This window comes from Martes martes, assembly GCF_963455335.1.
Source record: "Martes martes genome assembly, chromosome: 10".
Classification (NCBI taxonomy): Eukaryota; Metazoa; Chordata; class Mammalia; order Carnivora; family Mustelidae; genus Martes; species Martes martes.
Genome location: NC_137898.1, coordinates 110,825,852 through 110,846,527, shown reverse-complemented (window position 1 = coordinate 110,846,527; position 20,676 = coordinate 110,825,852). Strand labels below are relative to the sequence as shown.

General features: G+C 46.0%; 1 protein-coding gene across 1 annotated transcript in view; it reads right to left on the bottom strand.

Moving 5' to 3' along the window:
- SLC35F2 (solute carrier family 35 member F2) overlaps positions 1 to 20,676 on the bottom strand; it is a 49,860-nt gene that overhangs the window by 8,082 nt on the left and 21,102 nt on the right. The window contains exons 2-4 of the mRNA XM_080816805.1: positions 8,162 to 8,337; positions 5,018 to 5,145; positions 544 to 703 (exon numbers count right to left, since the gene is read on the bottom strand). Of these exons, the coding sequence (XP_080672931.1) occupies positions 544 to 703; positions 5,018 to 5,145; positions 8,162 to 8,337 (464 nt within the window). The remainder of the gene's footprint in view (positions 1 to 543; positions 704 to 5,017; positions 5,146 to 8,161; positions 8,338 to 20,676) is intronic.

Sequence of the window (20,676 nt, the reverse complement as noted above, 5' to 3'; positions counted from 1 at the left end):
ATCTATAGTCAGATTTCTTTTTCTTTCTTTCTTTTTATTTTATTTTATTTTATTTATTTATTTGACAGAGAAATCACAAGCAGGCAGAGAGGGGAGGGGGGAAGCAGGCTCCCCGACGAGCAGAGAGCCCGATGCGGGACTCGATCCCAGGACCCTGAGATCATGACCTGAGCCAAAGGCAGAGGCTTAACCCACTGAACCACCCAGGCGCCCCTACAGTAGGCTTTCCAGTAACTAATCCAAAGGGATGGGCCAAAAGAGGATTATTGCAAATATTTAAAAAAAAATTTCTCTCTCATGAGACAAAACAAAACGATTTAGTGTGACAAAAAGGAGCAAGGACCATGGGTGGGCAGGAATGCAAAGCATGCTTGGCGGACCGTGTCCCGACAGCAGAAGCCAGTAAATGTGAAAATAAAACTGAAAAGACAGTTTAAGCAAGACATGTCTTCCGTCTTTTCCCGTAGAGCTTTGCAATACGGAAGCGAAAACACAAGCAACACTTTGTTTTCTGTGACCGAAGCAGACGGACCGCAGCCTCACCTGAATTGTCCTCCCTCCCCGCCAGGATGTCTGCACCGACCATCGTCCCCACGCCCAACAGACACACAGCCACAGCGATGAAGTGGGTTGCTCTGTATCTTGCGTAAAGAATAAACCACGAGAGAGCCATCAACACAGGGATCCCGAAGCAGTCCAAGAGCTGCAAGGAAGGACACAAACAGCGTGAGCCTTCTGTCCTCAGCTAAAACATGGGTAACTCATGCTCAGAGCCTTTATTCCTGCCCGTCCGGTATGTCTCGACGGCGATCTACCGGGATTACCCGGGTTTACCTTCCCCTGGATGGACTCATTGTGTCTTCACAGCCCTGTGGACTGAAGCCACGGTCCCCATTTTATACATGAGGAAAACCAAGGCACATCGGGTTAAATGAGGTGCCCCGAATCCCACAGCCGGAAGCGGGAGAACCAGTGGCTGACCCCAGGGATTCTGCCTCGTAGACTGTGTTGTAGCTCTATCCTGCCACTCGTGTTTCTCGTCCAGTCCAGCAGGCAGACCTGCCTTCCCTCACGTGACCAATACTTCCGCACCTCAGGTCGGGGAGGCCTTAGGAGAGGAGCTGGAGTGCAGAGAGCGAGAGAGACACAGCCCAGCCCTCAGGAGCAGACAGAAGGCTAGACAGAAACAGAAGAAATAGTCACACAAGCAGGTATTTAATTGTTGTTGGGTTAAGAGCCACCGAGAGGTACAGGAGACTGTCAGAAAGCCCAAAGACACCATCTCCCTGACAGTGGCCAATCCTATGGTAGCTCAGAGCAAATCGATATTCCTCCATCGCCCAATGATCGCGGGTCCAGAAAAACCCTCTCCAAGCCGAATAATATGGCCAGGCTACAAGGCAGTGCCAAAAATCACAGCAAATTCAAAATCACTTGTAAGATTAAGGGGGAAAAAATGGAGATTTTATTCCCTCCATTCTTGAATTCACAAATCATGTGAAGTGCATTCAAGGATAAAATATATTCCGTATGCTAATAATGTTCCCAAACCTGCTCTACCGTTCCTCCTGTTCTTTTTTTTTTTTTTAACCTTGACTTGGATTCTCTCTGTGTCTCATTTTGGACAAGGCCCTAAATCTCCCACAGCCTCTTCGAGCCCATCCCCGGCGGCTGACTGATTGCCTTTTGTTGCGGTGTTAGTCCTGGAGGCCGGCGTGCTGGGGTGCGGGAACGGGCACCTTGCCTTGTTATGTATTCCAGCTGCAAAGCTGCAATCCCCTAAGTGCTTTACGGAGCCAGCCTGAATAACAAACCATTAAACGATGCAAATGATAACAGCCTGTCCCGGAAGACGCCAGCACAATCCAGCCATAATGACTTAACAAAGTCTAAACGATGTTCCCTAAACAAAAAAAAGTAAAAAAATAAAAATAAAAAAGATGCCTCTCTAAAGTCTCACAGGAGGCTCCCTATCCTTAAATTGTGTCTTAAAATTGAACTTAAGTCTATTCTATTCTGGGGGCGCCTGGGGGGCTCCATCGGTGAAGCCTCGGCCTTCGGCTCAGGTCATGATCTCAGGGTCCTGGGATCCAGCCCCGAGGGGGGCTCCCTGCTCAGCGGGGAGCCTGCTTCTCTCTCTGCCTCTGCCTACCACTCCCTTGTTTGTGCTCTCTCGATCCCTCTCTGTCAAATAAATAAATAAATAAAATCTTAAAAAGAACTGTGCTCTATTTTCAACAATTTGGGGTGGGCCGTGCGTGGCCATCTAAGGGACCTGCGTATGCCGTGCTCCCTGGCCGGTCCTCCTTGGCATCACAATCGGAAATGAAGAGATCAGGTCAGATGATCTCACAGGTTCAAAAGTTCCACGACTTCTCATCTGCTCTCTAGCACACCGGGCCATCTACCTACATGGATTTTCCTTCTTACATACTCTTGGTGATGGCTGTCTTCTCCTTGGTGAGTTCAATCCCAAGAGGCTCCCTATTTAACTTAATCTTTAAAAATTATTGGGGCCCCTGGGTGGCTCAGTTGTTAAGCAGCTGCCTTCAGCTCGGGTCATGATCCCAGGGTCCTGGGATCAAGCCCCACGTCGGGCTCCCTGCTTGGCAGGAAGCCTGCTTCTCTCTCTCCCACTCCCTCTGCTCGTGCTCCCTCTCTCGCTATGCCTCTGTCAAATAAATAAGTTTAAAAAAAAAATTATTGTTCCGCCACAGTCCGCAAGGTATGAAGTCAGACGGCCGGCGGAGGGAGGCACAGATACAAAACTGAGTTAGACTTTGTTAGAAATACTTTATTAGACATGGAGCAGAAAGGACGAAGTGAGACAGAAGGAGGCCTTCGAGAATGGAGGACGGGGGCGTCAAATAGCATTGTGTTCTAGGAAGAGCAGAGCCGCCCAACGGAGGAGAAGCTGGCCGTGGGTGGGGAAGGAACACAGGTGGTGGTAAAGCGGGAGGACACACGGGCAGAAACCTAGCCCGCAGGGTGCCTACAGGCACGCTGTAAGCCTCCCTCCCGTAAACCACTCCGTCCGTGGTCGCCACTCCAGCATCTGCAGAGGAATCCTTAAGGAGGAGGTCCAGAGACCCCCAGAGCCCAACTTCCATCCTTCTACCCAAACTGCAGATTTGCTCAAGTAGAGAATCATCTGGAAGAGTCCCAGGGACAGTCCGAACCACCTCAGCAGGGAGCTGTGGCTGCCGGATGGCCTTTCTGTAACGGACTCCTTGAGAGGACCAGAGCACGTAACTTGTGACAACCAAATGCTTGTTTTTCTAAGAGGCTAGAATGGAAGAAACTGTTTTCAATAATCTAAGGCATGAACCTCAGTCAGAGACCCAACTGTAAGGGTTTTTGCTCAGCTGCGTTTAGACCTTGTACCAAGTCAAAACTGGTCATCATCGGTCATCCAGAGTTCCTGGAAATTATAATCAAGTAATTGTGTACGAGGAGGGTAGATAGGACTAGAAAATGCCATCTTCTGTGTAAGTGTACACTTACTACCCAGAGCTAAAAGCACACGTAACCCTATTTGTGAGGAACTTGATCCTTTAGGTAACTCCTGGTTTTAACAGGGTTTTCTTTTTTAAGATTTTATTTATTTATTTGTCAGAGAGAGAGAGAGATCACAAGCAGGAGGAGCAGCAGAGAGAGAAGCAGGCTCTCCGCTGAGCAGGGAGCCCGATGTGGGGCTCGATCCCAGGACCCTGGGATTATGACCTGAGACGAAGGCAGACGCTTAACTCACTGAGCCACCCAAGCATCCCTACCTCCTGGTTTTAATTTTTATGAATGCTGGGTTTTCCTACATGCCTCCTGCGATATCCGTCTTAACTCTAATTTCCCCAAACCAAAAGGTCTGCTGAAGACAATCTTAGCATGATTAGCATGATGTTACGGAAGAGAAACTATTTAATATGATGCATCCAGATAATGGTAGCATTTAATGTATATTCACATTGGGAAAGTACTGAATTTTCATCAGTCCTCACGTCTTCCAAGAAAAATAAGTCTAATTACACTTTAATTTTTCCAGAGATGAGATAAGGACACCTCTGTTTCATACAGTAAGAAAACGGATGCATCAAAAAATTACAAATTTAGGGGCACCTGGTGGATCAGCCGGTGAAGGGTCTGCCTTCAGCTCAGGTCACGATCTCAGGGTCCCGGGATCGAGTCCCACATTGGGCTCCCTGCTCAGCAGGGAGCCCGCTTCTCCCTCCCCTCCACACCCCAGCTCCTGTTCTCTTTGTCTCTCACTCTCCTTCTCAGATAAATAAATAAAAACCTTAAAAAAAAAACTTACAAATTTATTAATTGTGAAGACTAAACCTGGCATCGGAGTCTCTCACTTTCACTTCCCTTCAGGAAACTTTAGTTGTTCGCAGGGGTGACTCACTGTCATGATACAGCCCAGAGTTCGCTAACATCGAGACAATTGAATCAGTCTTCCTCAACACCTAGCTAAAAAGTACTGCTCTGTGGGAACATTTTTCCTTCCATGCAGCAAGAATAAACCTAAAAAAGGAATAGGGACACCAGTTTTACCTCTGGCTACCCAAGGTGCGGAATCTCTACCCCCAGATATCTACAAGGTTCCTTCCGGCGACTCCAATGGCTCCTTTTGTCTCGAATATCTACTTCCCTAGCAAACATTCAACTTTTCTGCGGCACAAAAGTACATTCCCTTTATATGCCGTCTTCAAGCAAATTTAAACTTGTCAACATCACAGCATCAATTGCCAACTAAATATTTACGCTTATTTTGGTAGCAACTGTTTAATTCCGTAACAGCACTGGCAGTTTGGGAACTGATTAACTTGTATACATTTTCTCTAATTCAGGGAAATTTTACTCATTAGCACCTATGCTCCATGAAGAAACAGACAGCGTCCACTGTGTTTAGGTTTTCTGCAAGGGAACGGCTTTTCCATAAAATTGGGTTAGCACATATGGGTTCGGATTCTTCTCTCGAAGCTAAAAAACCCACAGGGGTCAGAGGAGGGCCCCTCACCTGGACACTGGTGAGAGTGGTGTACTGGTACGCTCTGACGATCAGGTAATTAGCTTCCACGTCTGCTAGCCCGAGCAGGACGTACTTCCACCATTTTCTCTTCAAGATGGGTAAAAGGTTCTCACTACCTGGTTGAAAGAAATCCGGGTTGGTACATGTTCCTTGAAAATGATGTTATGCTTATCGATTTAAAGATTAAAGAGTCGAAGTAAAGGTTTACTATGTCTTTTGAATGTGGCCACTCCTTAAAAAAAAAAAAAACAAAAAAAAAAAGACTTTATTTATTTATTTCACGGAGAGAGACAGAGCGAGAGAGGGAACGCAAGAGAGAGGGAGTGGGAGAGGGAGAAGCAGGCTTCCCACCAAGCAGGGAGCCCGAGGCGGGGCTCCATCCCAGGACCCTGGGATCATGACCTGAGCCAAAGGCAAAGGCTCAACAACTGAGCCACCCAGGTGCCCTGAATGTGGCCACTTCTAATTTCCATTACTCATAACCAAAATGCCTACAATAGCTCGGGAAGTTGTTATATTACGAGACCCAAGCTAAGATGTCTGCCTAGACCAAGGGTTTAAAGAAACCACCAGAGAGAAAGCAAGGAGGAGAAATGGGGTTAAATGTCATTTCCTACTGTAACAGAAATATAATAACCAGGTATGGGTTTGAATTCTGTCATTCCTGACAAGCTACAGATTATCCTAAAAAATCAAATGTTTTCTTAGGAATCCAATGGCTATTTAACATCTGCATGCGGTCATTCTTTTGGAAGAGATGTGCTTTCCAGAGAAAATTAAGTCAGTGGTAAGTTCATAAAAAAGATTCAGTGGCATCACTGAAGAAACACCTTTTACCCCCAAATTCTGCTTATTCGAGTTAATGGCAATTCACTTCTTTGGAGAAGCTAGCAGACAGGAGATATATAATTAGCACCACATATATGAGAAGACTTTATGGTAAAAATAACCTACAAGTGGGAATTATAACCAAATGATTATTATTAAAACCCAATTAGCAGGAACATCTTGAAAACACAAAGTCAGTCTTCTCAAGATGACATGGCAGACAACTACCCACCATCCCAAGGAGGACCTCACAGATGTACTTATGGTTCACACTGACTTCCTAAAGGCTAATACTACAAAGGAGCAAAGTCCAACCTATTGACCATGTACCCATGCATCTAATTTCAACTCCTAAGCTCTTACCAAATTTGGCACTTTCCCCATAAGACATTTTCCCCTCTCCCCCAACCGGTTTCCACTTTCTTTCAAAAATAAGTCACTTAGGGCGCCTGGGTGGCTCAGCTGGTTGGGCGTCTGCCTTCGGCTTGGGTTATGATCCTGGAGTCCTGGGATCGAGGCCCGCATCAGGCTCCCTGCTCAGCAGGGAGTCTGCTTCTCCCCCTGACCTCTTTCCTCCCCCTGCTCCCTCTCATTCTTTCTCTCTCTGAAATAAATAAATAAAATCTTAAAAAAAAAAATAAAAAGTCACTTATCCCAACACTGGAATACCACTGTGCATGTTAAGTTTCCTATGACGTGAGGATTCACCAGCATTGGTGACTTCATCCTGCTCCTTAAAACGATGAGGATGGAAGTACTGCCCCTCCTGATCCGTTGATGGGTTACCCATCGTCTTCACGTTTCTGAGTTCCATCTCATTTCATTTATTTTTAAAAGCCACGCCCTCCTCTCGTGGGAAGGATGTCTGTCATGACTAACAGCCCTCAGTGTGGAGCGGCGGTGAGAGGATGAGCCCAGAGGCAGGCAGGCTGGGTCGGAATACGGCTCCAGTTCCTACCTACGTGACTCATGGCCTACCTACATGGCCCATTACCTAAGTGCTGCACGCCTCAGTTTCCTCACCTGCAAAGCAAGGGTAACAGTAATCCCCATGTGCTTCACTGGGAGCGAGGTAACACATCACCAAAGTGAGTTAAGCAATTAAAATGATGCCTGGCACAAAAGTGTCCACCAGATCTCGCTTTGCCCATTTTCTGTGTCATTAGCTACAAATCGTATTTCTACAATGATTCTACACTTGATCTTAGCCAAAAGGCCGAGAAGCGATTCTCTACAATGATTCTAAAACAACGTCACTCAGGCGTCTGGGTGGCTCATTCAGGCAAGCCTCGGACACTTGGTTTCGGCTCACGTTGTGATCTCAGGGTTGTGAGATCGAGCCCCGCATCGGGCTCCTCGTTCAGCAGGGGGTCTGCTTGAGATTCTCTCCCTCTGCCCCATCCCCAGCTTACAGGCACACTCTCCATCTCTCTCTATAATAAACAATGAAATCTTTTTAAAAAGAATGATAAATTATTTATTTTTTTAAGATTTTATTTATTTATTTGACAGAGAGAGAGACAGTGGGAGAGGGAACACAATCAGGGGGAGCAGCAGAGGGAGAGGGGGAAGCAGACTCCCCACCGAGCAGGGAGCCCGATGCAGGACTCGATCCCAGGACTCGGGGATCATGACCTGAGCCGAAGTCAGACGCTTAACAAATGAGTCACTCAGGGGCCCCAAGAATGATAAATCCTTAAACAACAACAACAACAACAACAACAACAACAACAAAAACCAACCAGCGATAAAGATGTTAATTCCTTGCCAGTTCCTTGTCTTTGTCTCCCTCAGGACACAGACTTCACCTACACGCAACCAGTGTTCCACTTAACTGGAAATATATATTTTGGAGAGTGAGGCTCTTTTTAAGGGCTTTTTAGTATTGTCTCTCAAATATCAACCACGGGAGAAAAAAACAAAACCTAACTCGTAATGGCATTTACAATTTTTTTTTTAAATTTTAGTTTTTTAATTTTTTTTTCAAGTAATTTCTACACCCAATATGGGGCTCAAGAGTCACACGCTAAGTCAGCCAGGCACACCAGCACTTTTTTATATTTTGACAACTTCTACTGGGACAGTTTGGTGCTACCTGTTTTAATCAACAATTTCACTGAATTATACATAAATCTCCATAAATTTTCAGAACATTCAGGGGTGTCATACTTATCTAATAACGTCTATGAAGAACAGTTTCCTGTTCTTGGTTTTTACCTCATTTTATTTTTTTTTAATATCTAGAAGCCAAACCATTTTTACGAAGATAATTCGTTGGAAAGGTCATGCTCACATGTGACCTACCTGACTGAAACGCCAGCGTCACTGTGTAAAAGAGAAACAGCAGGCAGTAGTTGATAAAGCTCTGGAGCATGGGCGTGTTCACTTTGTACTTTTCTGCCAGGAACTGGCTGGTGATGGCTGTCCCGCATATGCACAAGGACAACATCTGACCCAGGGCAATTGTCTTCAAGATATTCCTAGAAAATAAAGGAGAAAATCAGAACAACTCCCAACTAAGTTATTCCACACACACACACACACACACACACAGAGGCTCAACACGAAGAAATATTCTAATTATCCCAGGTGGTTCTTCAGTTCACTTCATTGCTTACTTCACATGCACTAAAACGAGTTTTGTATTTCGAGAGACTCTATCTTTGCTCTTTTACATTTCCGATTTTCCCCCTCATTCCCCGCCTTCACTGACCACACAGAGATCCTTTGGATTACTAAGTGATGTCATCTACCATTTAAAGTGTGTGGGTGGGGCACCTGGGTGGCTCAGTGGGTTAAAGCCTCTGCCTTCGGCTCAGGTCATGATCTCAGGGTCCTGGGATCGAGCCCCGCATCGGGCTCTCTGCTCAGCAGGGACCCTGCTTCCCCCTCTCTCTGCCTGCCTTTCTGCCTACTTGTGATCTCTCTCTGTCAAATAAATAAATAAAATCTTTAAAAAAATAAAATAAAGTGTGTGGGTGATTTTTTTTTTTTTTTAACGTTGACGCTAGTTTTAAATTCTTCCCATGCATGAAGTGTTTACCACTTTCTCAACCTCTCATTCTCCCGGAGACTTGATTTCTTCAACGAGAAGCAATGGCTTTCAAGGTTGCCTGCAGGTTTGAATCATGGAGACTTTTCGAAAGTTTTATTTTGTATTTATTTTAAAAAGAGAGAGAGAGAGCATCGCACACACGCAGGCATGAGTGGGGGGAGGGGCAGAGAGAGACTCACAAGCAGACTCTCCACTGAGTGCAGAGCCTGATGCAGGGCTTGATCCCACGGCCCTGAGAGCCTGACTTGAATGGAAATCAAGAGTCCTACAGTAACCGACTGAGCCACACAGCACCCCTGAATCACGGAGACTGTGAACACCAATGCTCAGATGCGCCTGGATGGATCGACCGCATCGTTGTCTCTGGCAGTGGGTCCCAGGCGTCAGGGTCCCAGGCATCGGGGTCCCAGGCGTGGATGATGCTCCAAGCTTCCCAGGTTATTCCAGTGTGCAGCCAAGACTCTGAATCACGCTAGAGGCTGACACTTTGAATTCACAGAAGAGTAAGACCCAGACTCTGTGTTTTGGCATTTAAAGAAAGAAGCATCTTCACAACCAATGAAACCACGTCACCGTCAGTGGAAAGTAGAGGACGGCGTGAAAGGTGCCACAGCGGCAGAATGTAGAGAACCCAGCAGCCCGCGAAACCTCAGGGGGAAGTACTGAAAATGATCCCTGGGGTTTTTTCTTTCCTTTTTTTTTTTTTTAAGATTTTATTCATTTATTTGAGAGGGCAGGGAGCGTGAGAACGAGCGAGCACAGGGTAGGGAAGGGCAGAGGGAGAGAGAATCTCAAGCAGACTCTGAGCTGAGCGCTGAGCCTGCCACGGGGCTCGATCCCACGACCCTGAGACAATGACCTGCACCAAAACCAAGAGTGGGACGTGCAACCATCTGAGCTGCCTAGGGTTAGGGTTTCTAGAGTAAATGACTGGGCAGATACCAGGAAAAACAGTAAGAGGTTTGTGACAGGAGGACTCTAAGAAGGCCCCCTGGGGCGTCTCTGCTTCCCCGGCAATTTGCCCTGTGTGATCTCCTCTTGAGTGTGGGCAGCACCTGTGACTTGCTTCTAACCACTGGAATACAGTACTAGTAATGGGATGTCATTTCCATGAACACATTCCCGAAGGTTATCACTTCCATCTTGCAAGTCAACTCTACTCTCTCCCCTGCTGGATCCCATGAAACAAGCTTATACAGAAAGACCCACGTGGAAAGGAGCTGAAGGTGCGTTCTGGCCAAACCCCAGCAAGGAACTGGGAACATCAGCCCACCGGTCGGCAAGGAAAGGAAACTCGCTAACATCCACGTGAGCTTAGAAGCAGATCTGTCCCCGCTGGAGGCCGCAGCTGGGTCCCCAGCCCTGGCAGACACCATGCCTGCAGCCTAGTGAGGGGCCCCTAAGCGGAGGGCAGAGCTAGACCTCGCCCTGATGCCTGATCCCCAACACCTGTGTCTTACAAAGGTCACGAAGTCTGCGACAACGTGTTACCCAGTAACAGATAACAAAGTTGAAACTCTGGACTGCAGAAAGTTAGACCACATCTGTTTTCTCTCCACTACATATCCAGGGCCTGGCACTTTGCTGTCCCTCAGTTAAGTATGTGTTGAATGAATGTAAATGGATAAAGAAATTATCATATACGCTCAAATATATGGTACCTCCAAATATAAGACACTTCTCTAGTTTTCCAGTGAAACCCACGAGTCAGAGAAAAACTAGAAATTATGGGAGTGCCGTGATACAGAAGCTAAGAGTGGAAACACTTTTTTTTAAAGGAAGAGATCATCAATATGACAGAATCAAAAACTACAGAGAGAAGGGGCAGCCTTATGGCTAAAGAGACAGAGTTGGACTGGCAAGCTGGAAGTTTCTCATCACTTTCAAAGAAAGCTTTTGGCTAGTGGGAATGCCCAAAGTCAGATTCCGGTGGGTGGGGTGCATAGATTATGAGCCACTGAATGCATCAAGCAGAAATAACTGTTTTTGTTTGTTTGTTTGTTTTAATGATGAAAAGAACAGAAATAAGGAAAGAGTTTGAATAATACACAGCAGGGTTGAAGACAGGTTTATTATTATTTATTATTATTATCATCTCATTAAACATGGAAGTTTAAACATATCTGGGAGATGAGCAGAAGGCAGTGTGAATGAAAACCTGAAGACTGACCAAAAAGAAACTGAAAGGAGATAGTAAAGACAGCTCCTGGAAGGATCAGGAATCAGGACTGAGAACATCGCCAGTTTTGTTCAAAATGTTCCTATAAATCCTTCCAGAGTTGCTCAGAAGCAAAGTAGAAAATACCAAAACTGCAGCAGAAGACAAAGAATATCTGTTCTAAGAGTTTACAATGTATTTTTCCCTCTGGAATGTTTATTTCAGTAATTTGCAACTAACTCAAACAATCCTAGCCCAGGGGCCCAAAACCAAAGGGGAAGCTTGCGGGGTGAGTCAATCCTAAGTGAACATACTGGAAGAGTCTTTGCCATGTGACACGACAAGAAGAGAAAATCCGAGGGGTGCCCCGGTGGCTCGGTCGGTTAAGTGTCTGACTTGATTTCAACTCAGGGCATGATCTCAGGGTAGTGGGATCGAGCCCCACATCCGGCTCCACACTGGGCATGGAGCCTGCTTAAGACTCTGTCCCTCTTCTTCGGCTCCTCTGGCCGTTCACACATGCACTTGCGTGCGCTCTCTCTCTCTCTCTCTCAAATAAAAATAAAAATAACAGAAACAAAAAACCCTTAAGAGACACACTCGGTGCCTCAGAGGTTCAGAGTCTACTGGGGATAAACAGGCACGTAAACTAGGAATTAGGACAAGACAAGGGCTATCATGCGCGGGCTTACAAAACTTCAAGAATTCACCAGACAAGCACAGCAAGGAAAGGCATGCTAAGCAGAAGGAACAGCATATACGAAGGCACAGAGCCCTAAAACAGTAGGGCACATTCAGGGATTTCAAGTGGGTTGGTGTAGCTGCAAAGAAGGTAAAAAGAGGAAAATGGCAGCAGATGAAGGCGGGAGGAGCCCACACAAGCCAGATCCAAAAGGCCTTGGAGGCAACGCTCTAAAGTTGGCATCTTATCTTGCTGGGGGTGAGATCACTGAGATCTTCTGAATAGGAGGGAGTGAAGTGACCAGCACACCAGTGACTGAGCATTCCTGGGTCCCTAAATATGCATAGCACATAGCACCAAAACCTTACCCTTAATGCCTCACATGAAAACCAGTTAAAGAGGAAAGTTGAGAGAGAGCAGAGTCTAGAAGAATACCCGGTTTTCTAGATCAGACAGCTAGAAAGATCACAATATGGTTAGCCAAGACCCCAATGGCAGCAGGAAAAAGGCACATCTGGAAAAGAGAATAACTCCATTTGGACATGCTGGAGTTTGTGTAATTATGAGATGGTCAAGGAAAAGATATCCAGTAGGCAGTTTAGAGCTGGGAAGAAGGACTGGGTTGCAGAAATAAATTTGAGAATTAAAAGCATAGAGATGGCAACTGAAGTTGGAATATAAATAATACTAAGACATATACATTAAAAAAAAGAGATTAAAAAAAAGGAAAGAAAGAAACATTCTGGGAAACAGCAACACTAAGGAGCCAGAGGAAGAAAGGGAATTAGAGATAAGGATGGAGAGGCATGTCCAGAGAAGAGGGAGAGAACAAGGGAGGAAGACCATTCTGGAAGCAGAAGACAGCACTTTAAAGAGAAAGTGCTCCACTATTTGGGCTGTAGCAAATTTCTCCTAACTGCACCACTCTCCGCGGATCCAATCTCTACTCCCTAGCAGGAGTCAATGTTCCGAATGTTAACAGAATGTTAAGGGGATCACCCCCACGCTTCCTGAAATCTCTCAGCAAGGATCCGTTCATCCCTAAATGAAAGCCAAACTTTAAAATGGCCTGCAGGGGGCACCTGGGTGGCTCAGTGGGTTAAGCCTCTGCCTTCAGCTCAGGTCATGGTCTCAGGGTCCTCGGATCGAGCCCCGCAACGGGCTCTCTGCTCAGCGGGGAGCCTGCCTCCCCCTCCCCCTCTGCCTGCCTCTCTGCCTACTTGTGATCTATCTCTCTCTCTCTCTGTCAAATACATAAATTAAAGGTGGCTCAGTGGGTTAAAGCCTCTGCATTCAGCTCGGGTCATGATCCCAGGGTCCTGGAATCAAGCCCCGCATCGGGCTCTCTGCTCAGCGGGGAGCCTGCTTCCTCCTCTCTCTCTCTCTGCCTGCTTCTCGGCCTACTTGTGATCTCTGTCTGTCAAATAAATAAATAAAATATTTAAAAAAAAAAAAATAAAAAAAAATAAAATAAAATGGCCTGCAGGGCACCCCATCCATCTGACCCCAAATTCCCTTTGCCGGTCTCACTGGGGACTACACTCTTGCAGCTTTAATTGTTGCTTTTTTAAACTTCTGTAAGATACTCGACATATAACAAAGTATAATGTATAGCCAACACACATGTATGTATCTACCAAGGAGCCTGGGAACAAAATATTGGCAACATGGACACGTCCCCCTCCTGCTCTCCCCAGTCTCAGCTCTCGGAGGTAACCAGCTGCTCCAGAACTGGGCATCTATCTATGCCATGCATTTCCCTGTATTTTAATATTTATGCAAATATCCCTAAGCAATAAACAGCATTGCTCTGCTTGTTTTAAAATTTTATATAAACAGCCTAACATGTAGGTTCAGTTTTGTTGCAACTTGCTATTTTGATCAACAATGTACAAGCGTCATCCATATCGATAGGCTAGTTCTGGTTCATTCCTTCCTAGTACGTGATCCTATCACTTTCTCCGTTCCCTTCTTGATACTTAGGTTGTATTCTAAGGGGTGTGTGTGTGTGTGTGTGTGTGTGTGCGCTCTTATAAACAACGCCTCCACAAACATGCTTGCATATGTCTCCGGACTTATCTAAGAGTTTTTCTGGTTTTTAGCAAACTGCTGCAGGTGCGTTGCTGATATGCTAATACATAATCTCCTCAGGATGGCGGGCCCTAAGCTCTGGGGACGGCCTGGCAGGGACTACTCAGAGGATCCCGCAAATAGGATGACTTCCTATTTGTTGCACGGAGTTTAAGGGAATCGTTTGCTCTGGAGAAACATCTCAGCGTGGAGCGGCTGCTCTTGAGCTCACAGAAGCAGCTTCCATTTTATTTGTTTTGCTCGACGGCTCTTGAAAGTGTTCTCTTACCGCAGGTTGTTTACTGTGTTGCTGTCAAAAGGCAGGAAGCGCAGGAATCCCTACCCTTCAAGGGGAAGAACCGTATCAGTAACCGGCCAGAGGCAAAGACGTTTTTTTAGGCTCTGGAAGGACATTCCCAGTCAGGTGAGCAAGGAGTTCAGGACTTGCTCCCACAAGGGTAGGAGTTTCTAGGGAGGCTCTGCCCATCACCCGCTGCCGAGGCAGAATGGGTGCCGGGGTTCTGACCTCTTCCTCTTGTGCTCACTGCTTTCTAAAGGAGACACTGATTCTAGATTTTAGGCTAAACAAAAGAAATTCACTAGCTGGTCTGCCTAGAGCGGTAGGAGACGACTGACGTCACGGAGCCAAAGCCAGAAAGTGGGAACGTGTATTCATTCTGTCGCGGTCCCCGGCTCCGCACTGCCTCAGGAGCCACGCGAGGAAGGACACCTCCACGAGGCGACGGTTCCAGCTCTCCTGCACGTTGCCGCTCAGCTGCTATCGCTGCACAGCACCCGTTCTCCACGAACCCCTCCCCGCGACCGGAGGAAGGACGACCACCCTCCTGCTACGGGGGAGGAACCCGAGACTCGGCCACAGCCGTGCAGCCACGAGAAGGCAGAGGAAGTCCGCGCTCCGGCCGTTAAGAGACTGGTCAGGGCTTCGAATCTGCTGATAGAAAAGGACCCAGGGAAACGTCTCCTCTCCTCCCTGGAAGAACAGAACTTTGGTGCTAAGCCCCCCCCCCCCGTTTTTTTTTTTAGTTGAAAAGACTGTGACCCAGAAGAAGGAAGAGTTTTACCCAAGATGACAGAGAAGCCGAGTGGATGCCCAAGTTTTCCGGTCACCAAGTACCTGCTGCACGTGGTCTTGGGATAACAGTGAGATCATCCCTCAATGTTGGTATCTTCTTAATTTCTCTATCTCCTCCTCCTCACTCCCCGCCCCACACCCCTCTCCAGCCTTATTCCCTTCTCCGTCCTGACTTAATAAGACAGGTCATAGCAGAAAACCCGTTCTTCAAAGGACCCCCACCTCGCTGCCCGGAAAGGATCTAGGCGGCTCTCTGTGCTACCAGAACGAGCCCTGCTTCCCTGTCCATCAGCAGGGACCTGGGTGTCCAAACTACAGGGCCCCAGGGAGCTAACCAAGTGGCCCATAACCTAACCAAATTCAGACCATTTTTCACATCCCATAATGGACTCAAGAGCAATGATACATTTGAAATAAGTGAGAATAGAAGTCTGCAAGCACTAAGCCCTGTTCGCAAACTGACAGAATTCCTCTGGTGAGCTCTCATTTGCCATCTAAAATAGCACAATTAAGCAAGCTGTCCTCCAACTATAAAGTATCACCATCCTCTAAAACAACAACAACCCAAAAAAAGTCGCAAATTGAGTAGGGAGATTTAAAGTTACAGGAATGCACTTCTCCTGGCTCCAAATCATAATGACCTCATCTATAATGGAGAAGCAAGAGAGCAAGAGACAGGCAGAGAGGGGGAGAGAGAGACTGGGAGGGGGAGGGAGACTGGGAGGGAGAGAGAGAGAGACTGGGAGGGAGAGAGAGCACTAGGGTGAGAGGGAGAAGCTGAGAACCTGAAGGAGGTGGGCGTTGAACACAAGAAAGAAGAGAAAAAGTATCCAGACTTGTCAAGAGAGATACCAAAGGCCTCAGAACAATTTTTGTTACTATGGCTTCACATGAAAGCATCTGTATTTCACCACAAGGTCCTGGTTCATGGGAGTTCTGACCTGAGCACGGGGACTCTCCAAACCGTAACAAAACCCGTTCCTTTCTAAGGGAACCCGCCAGAAACAACGTGCATCAAACCATGGGGTGTATCCCGTCCCAGTTTTTTCAAACGGAACCTCCACTGCAGTGAACTTCAAAGGCAGGACATGGTTCCAACTCTAAGACACGTTACCCAAGATGGCTTCCTGCTGGGGGAGCCAGGCCCCCGGAAAACAGAGCGGACAGGAGTTGTCAGTCACTCGGGGGTAGGGTGGGAAGGCAGGTGGAAGATAAATGAATGAGGTCACTTCTGACCACATTACTACTCGCGTATATTACATGAATTTAAGAATTGAGGGAGCCCAGGTGGTTCAGTAGGTTAAGCCTCTGCCTTCAGCTCAGGTCATGATCCCAGGGGCCTGGGATCGAGCCCCAAATCCGGCGCTCTGCTCAGCGGGGAGCCTGCTTCTCCTGCTGCCCCTCCCCCTGCTCATGCTTCTCTCTCTCTCTCTAGCTCTCTCTCAAGGAAATAAATAAATAAAAATCTTAAAAAAAAAAAAAAAGAATTTAAGGATGGAAAGAAGAAAACAGTTTTAAAACATTTTATCTCCCCTTCCTTCTCCCAGAAAACTTAAAAGTATGTATCTTAATATCCCTCCCATTCCAAAATACTCGTGCACACACTTGTTAATGGAACTCTATCGTCTATCTTCTCTTATTCGTGTGTTCAGTCGTGTATTTACTGAAGTCTGCTGGGTGCCTAACACATGCCAAGAGAAAGGGATTTAGAATTTAAGAGGCCCATGTATTTGCTGGTCCCGACCCCATTCCACCCAGACCAGATCGGGGGCTCAGGCTTTGCGCCCTGAAAAAATACCACACCCCTCTATTATAACACCTGCCACACTGCTTGGGGTCTCCCCTTCTCCAGCTCTCTACTCCATGAGGACAGGGACATTCATCTCTTCCATGATGAACACAGTGCCTAGTACACGTAAGTGCTTAATGGGACACTGGTCATTTTTAAACATAATAAGGAGCTTTCTGTCTGGTGGAGGAGACGGACCTCACCACACAGAACCACAACAAGATGGAAAGTGTCAGTGTCGAGCTGGGTCTGTGGCCAAGGGGAAGAAAGGACCCAGACTGCCCAGCGAAGGTTCCCAGGATGGGTCAGAAAAGTCAACAATTTCCAGGAAGATTCAGGAATGAAGAAAAAGCTATATGGGTTCTTGCCTACTTCAAACACTAGTTTTACATAAAATATACATGAGACACAAAGATCAGATTGATTCATTTCTTTAGCTCTTCTTAACAGGCAATAAAGTCGACCATCAGTCCTCTGCTTAAGTGTACATTTTTAAAAAAATCATTGGAGGGTTTGGGGAAAAAAAAAAAAAACACACCTGACCTCAGCCCAAACCAGTTGAGTCAGATTCTCAGGACGTGGGCAAGTGGGGTCCCATTATCAGTCTATTTAAATAGCCCCCTGGGTGAGTCTAATTATTATACAATGAGGATGGCAAACCATTGAGTTTTTCTCTTCCTTTTATTTGAAGGGGAAAAAAAAGAGTTCCAAATGAGAGATTAAAATGCACTGCTGGAATGCAAATCACACATTTTTCTTCACTTTATGTCTCAATAAATCTGTGCAGCTGGGTTGCACACTGTCAGCTAAAGGCAGGATTTCATTCTAGGGCTAAGAGGCTTGTACGGAGCCCAGCTTCCTTGGGAGATTTTAAAATCCATCACACCTGTCACCTGTAAATACCTGGTAGAGAACAGTAACTTCCAGCCCCTCTATAAAAATCCTATTACAATGCTGAAAAGAAATACTCATTTAGACCAAGTCCTCAGCCTCAGCATAAAGATCATCCACTGTCTATTACTAGAGCATTTAAAATGATGCTGGCAGCAAGCTAGAAAATAAATAGTCTTTCTTTACATAGTGAGAAGCAGCCTCAATGACAAGTTATCTTCTTTCCATATCTACATTTGTAGGATTCAAAAATTTAGCCATTAGTGCATCATGACCTTCTAATAAACACAAGGAGCTAGCACTTTGGAAGATCCCACAGTCTTGTGTAAAAAGGCATATTCAAGGCCACAGAGACCAAATTTCAAAGATCAGAAAGTGTACTAGGATGTATCATCACCTTAAAACGAAGGCATGTAAGGGAAGGAAATGTGTTTTCTTTTTCCCCCACTAGATTACATCTTACTCAGAGTTGATTCTCTGTAAATGTTTATTAGATTAGTGACTACATGCAATTAGTTCTTGAGATGTGGTAATGTTAGATGAGATCCTGTAACATTAAAATGCAAGGGAGACAAATACTGCTGTTAGACACCGAGAGAGGAACTCAAGCAATGTGATAGCGGCAATAACACGAGCACAGGAATTAGAGAACACTGGGGTCTAGATTTAAATTTGAAAAAAAGAAAGAGAAGAGAAACAGGTGCTGGCAAGTGGAAAACTTGTTTTCCACTTCATGTCTTGTTCCATAAAAGGCTGGTGGAGATTGTACCCCAGATGTGATCTTTAGGGAAGAAGAATTCCTTATGAGCACTGTGGAGAGAACCCTAGACTTTGAATCAGAATGTTTAATCCCACCCCTTATTAGTGTTATGAAGCTCAACCGGTATTTCAAAAGCTGTTTCTTTTTTTACATTTTTTTAAAAGATTTATTTATTTATTTGAGGGAGAGCACGCGCACACAGATGGAGGGCAGGGTCAGAGGGATAGTGAGAGACAGAAAATCCAAGCTGACTCCCCGCTGGGTGCAGAGCCCAAGGCGGGACGCGATCTCACAAACGACGTGATCAGGACCTGAGCCGAAATCAAGAGTCGGACATTCAGCCGACTATGCCGTCCCGGCGACCCGTTTCTTTATTTTAATGGGTGTAAAACCACTTGTTTGGGCTTAAGGGCTAATTAATGTAACCTGTAGAAAAGTACCCACCGCCTTAGGCACTCAGTAAATTTTCTTTCCCTCGTTCCTCTGGCTCACCCAGCCTTTTGGAACCCTTCTGCCCAGAACTGTCCAACAGAAGTTTCTGCAATGATGAAAATGTTCTGTATATGCACCATTCAATAGAGTCGCCTCTGGCCATATGGAGCAAACAAGCACTTGCAACAGGGCTAAAGTAAATGAGGAAATGGGGCGTCTGGGTGGCTCAGTGGGTTAAAGCCTCTGCCTTCGGCTCAGGTCATGGTCCCAGGGTCCTGGGATCGAGCCCCATGTCGGGCTCTCTGCTCGGCGGGGAGCCTGCTTCCTCCTTTCTCTCTGCCTGTCTCTCTGCCTACTTGTGATCTCTATCTGTCGAATAAATAAATAAAATCTTTAAAAAAAAAAAAAAGTAAATGAGGAACTGACTCTTGAATGTTACATAATTTCAATTTAAATTAAAATAGCCATAAATGGCTAGAGTAGTCACAGACCAACACTGTACAGTGGCATTACTGCAGCGACGGAAATGTTTGAGAAGGAGCTATTGAGCATCTGAAATGGGGCTAGGAGTGTGAATGAGGACCTAAAGTTTCTACTGTCGTTCAGTGTAATTCATTTCTATTTAAGTCGCCACGTGTGGCTAGGAGCTATCACACAGAACACCGAAACTCCAGACCAGGGCTTCTCAAATCTTAATGTGATGTGAACACCTGAAGATCTTGTTAAAGTGCACCTTCTGGGGGCGACTGGGTGGCTCAGTGGGTTAAGCCTCTGCCTTCAGCTCCAGTCATGATCCCGAGGTCCTCGCATCGAGTCCCACGTCCAGCTCTCTGCTCAGCACGGAGTCTGCTTCTCCCTCTCCCTTGGGCCCCGCTCCCCACTCATGCTCCTACTCTCCCTCTCTCAAGTAAATAAAATCTTTTTTTAAAAAATTGCACATTGTGATTCAATACATTTGGAGAGAAGCCCGAGATCTGCACTTCACACCACCTCTCGGTGATGCCTGGGTTTCTGGTCCATGGACCACACTTTGAGGAGCAGAGCTCTAGAGAAGTGCTTCCAGGTCTGAGTTCTCTCAATTCTAGAAATCCACGGAACGAATGATGGCAGTCCGGACACGATCTGTGACACTTCAAAAGGCTTAGTGGTACTTCTGACTGTCGCTGGTAACAAAGCAAAATGACATAATCCTTACTGGGGGACATGGCATGGGGAATTTTACTTCTAGCAGTCTCTCACCAAGACCCTCTGGCCAAAATACAAAAGGCCTACGTACAGGCTATTCATTACATGACTATCTATAACAGTAAAGGACTAAAGAAAAAAACCTAAATGCCTACCAATAGGGAACCACCCGAATAAACAGAAAAGAGTATCATGGGCTATAAAAAGCCAGGCAAACATTTCTACCCACTGCTATGAAGTGACGGCCAGGATCTACTTTAAAAAGCAAATGCGGAGCAAAATGAGTATGGAATGCTAACGCTGACCTGTGTTTGTTATTTTTAAGTGTAAAGAGAAAACCAAAACTGTTTTCAAAGTCATCTATAGGTCAGGAAAGAAAAAAGAAAAATTATCCTGATGCACTGGTTTATAGTGGAGGAAAAAGAGATGAATATGTGAGACTGAACGGGGTGAGTTAAAACCCCTTATTGTTCTGAACCCTACTGAAAATTAGAATTAACATATACCGTATTTTATGTATTTTAAAGATACATAATTCCTATCTCTGTCCACTGAAAAGCCAGCCTGAAACAATGACCGACCGACAATCTTGAACATTCTTTGTGCCTAGATACGGCATCTAAATGTGATTTCCCACTAAAAAGAACTAGGGCTCGGGTGCCTGGGTGGCTCAGTGGGTTAAGCCACTGCCTTTGGTTCAGGTC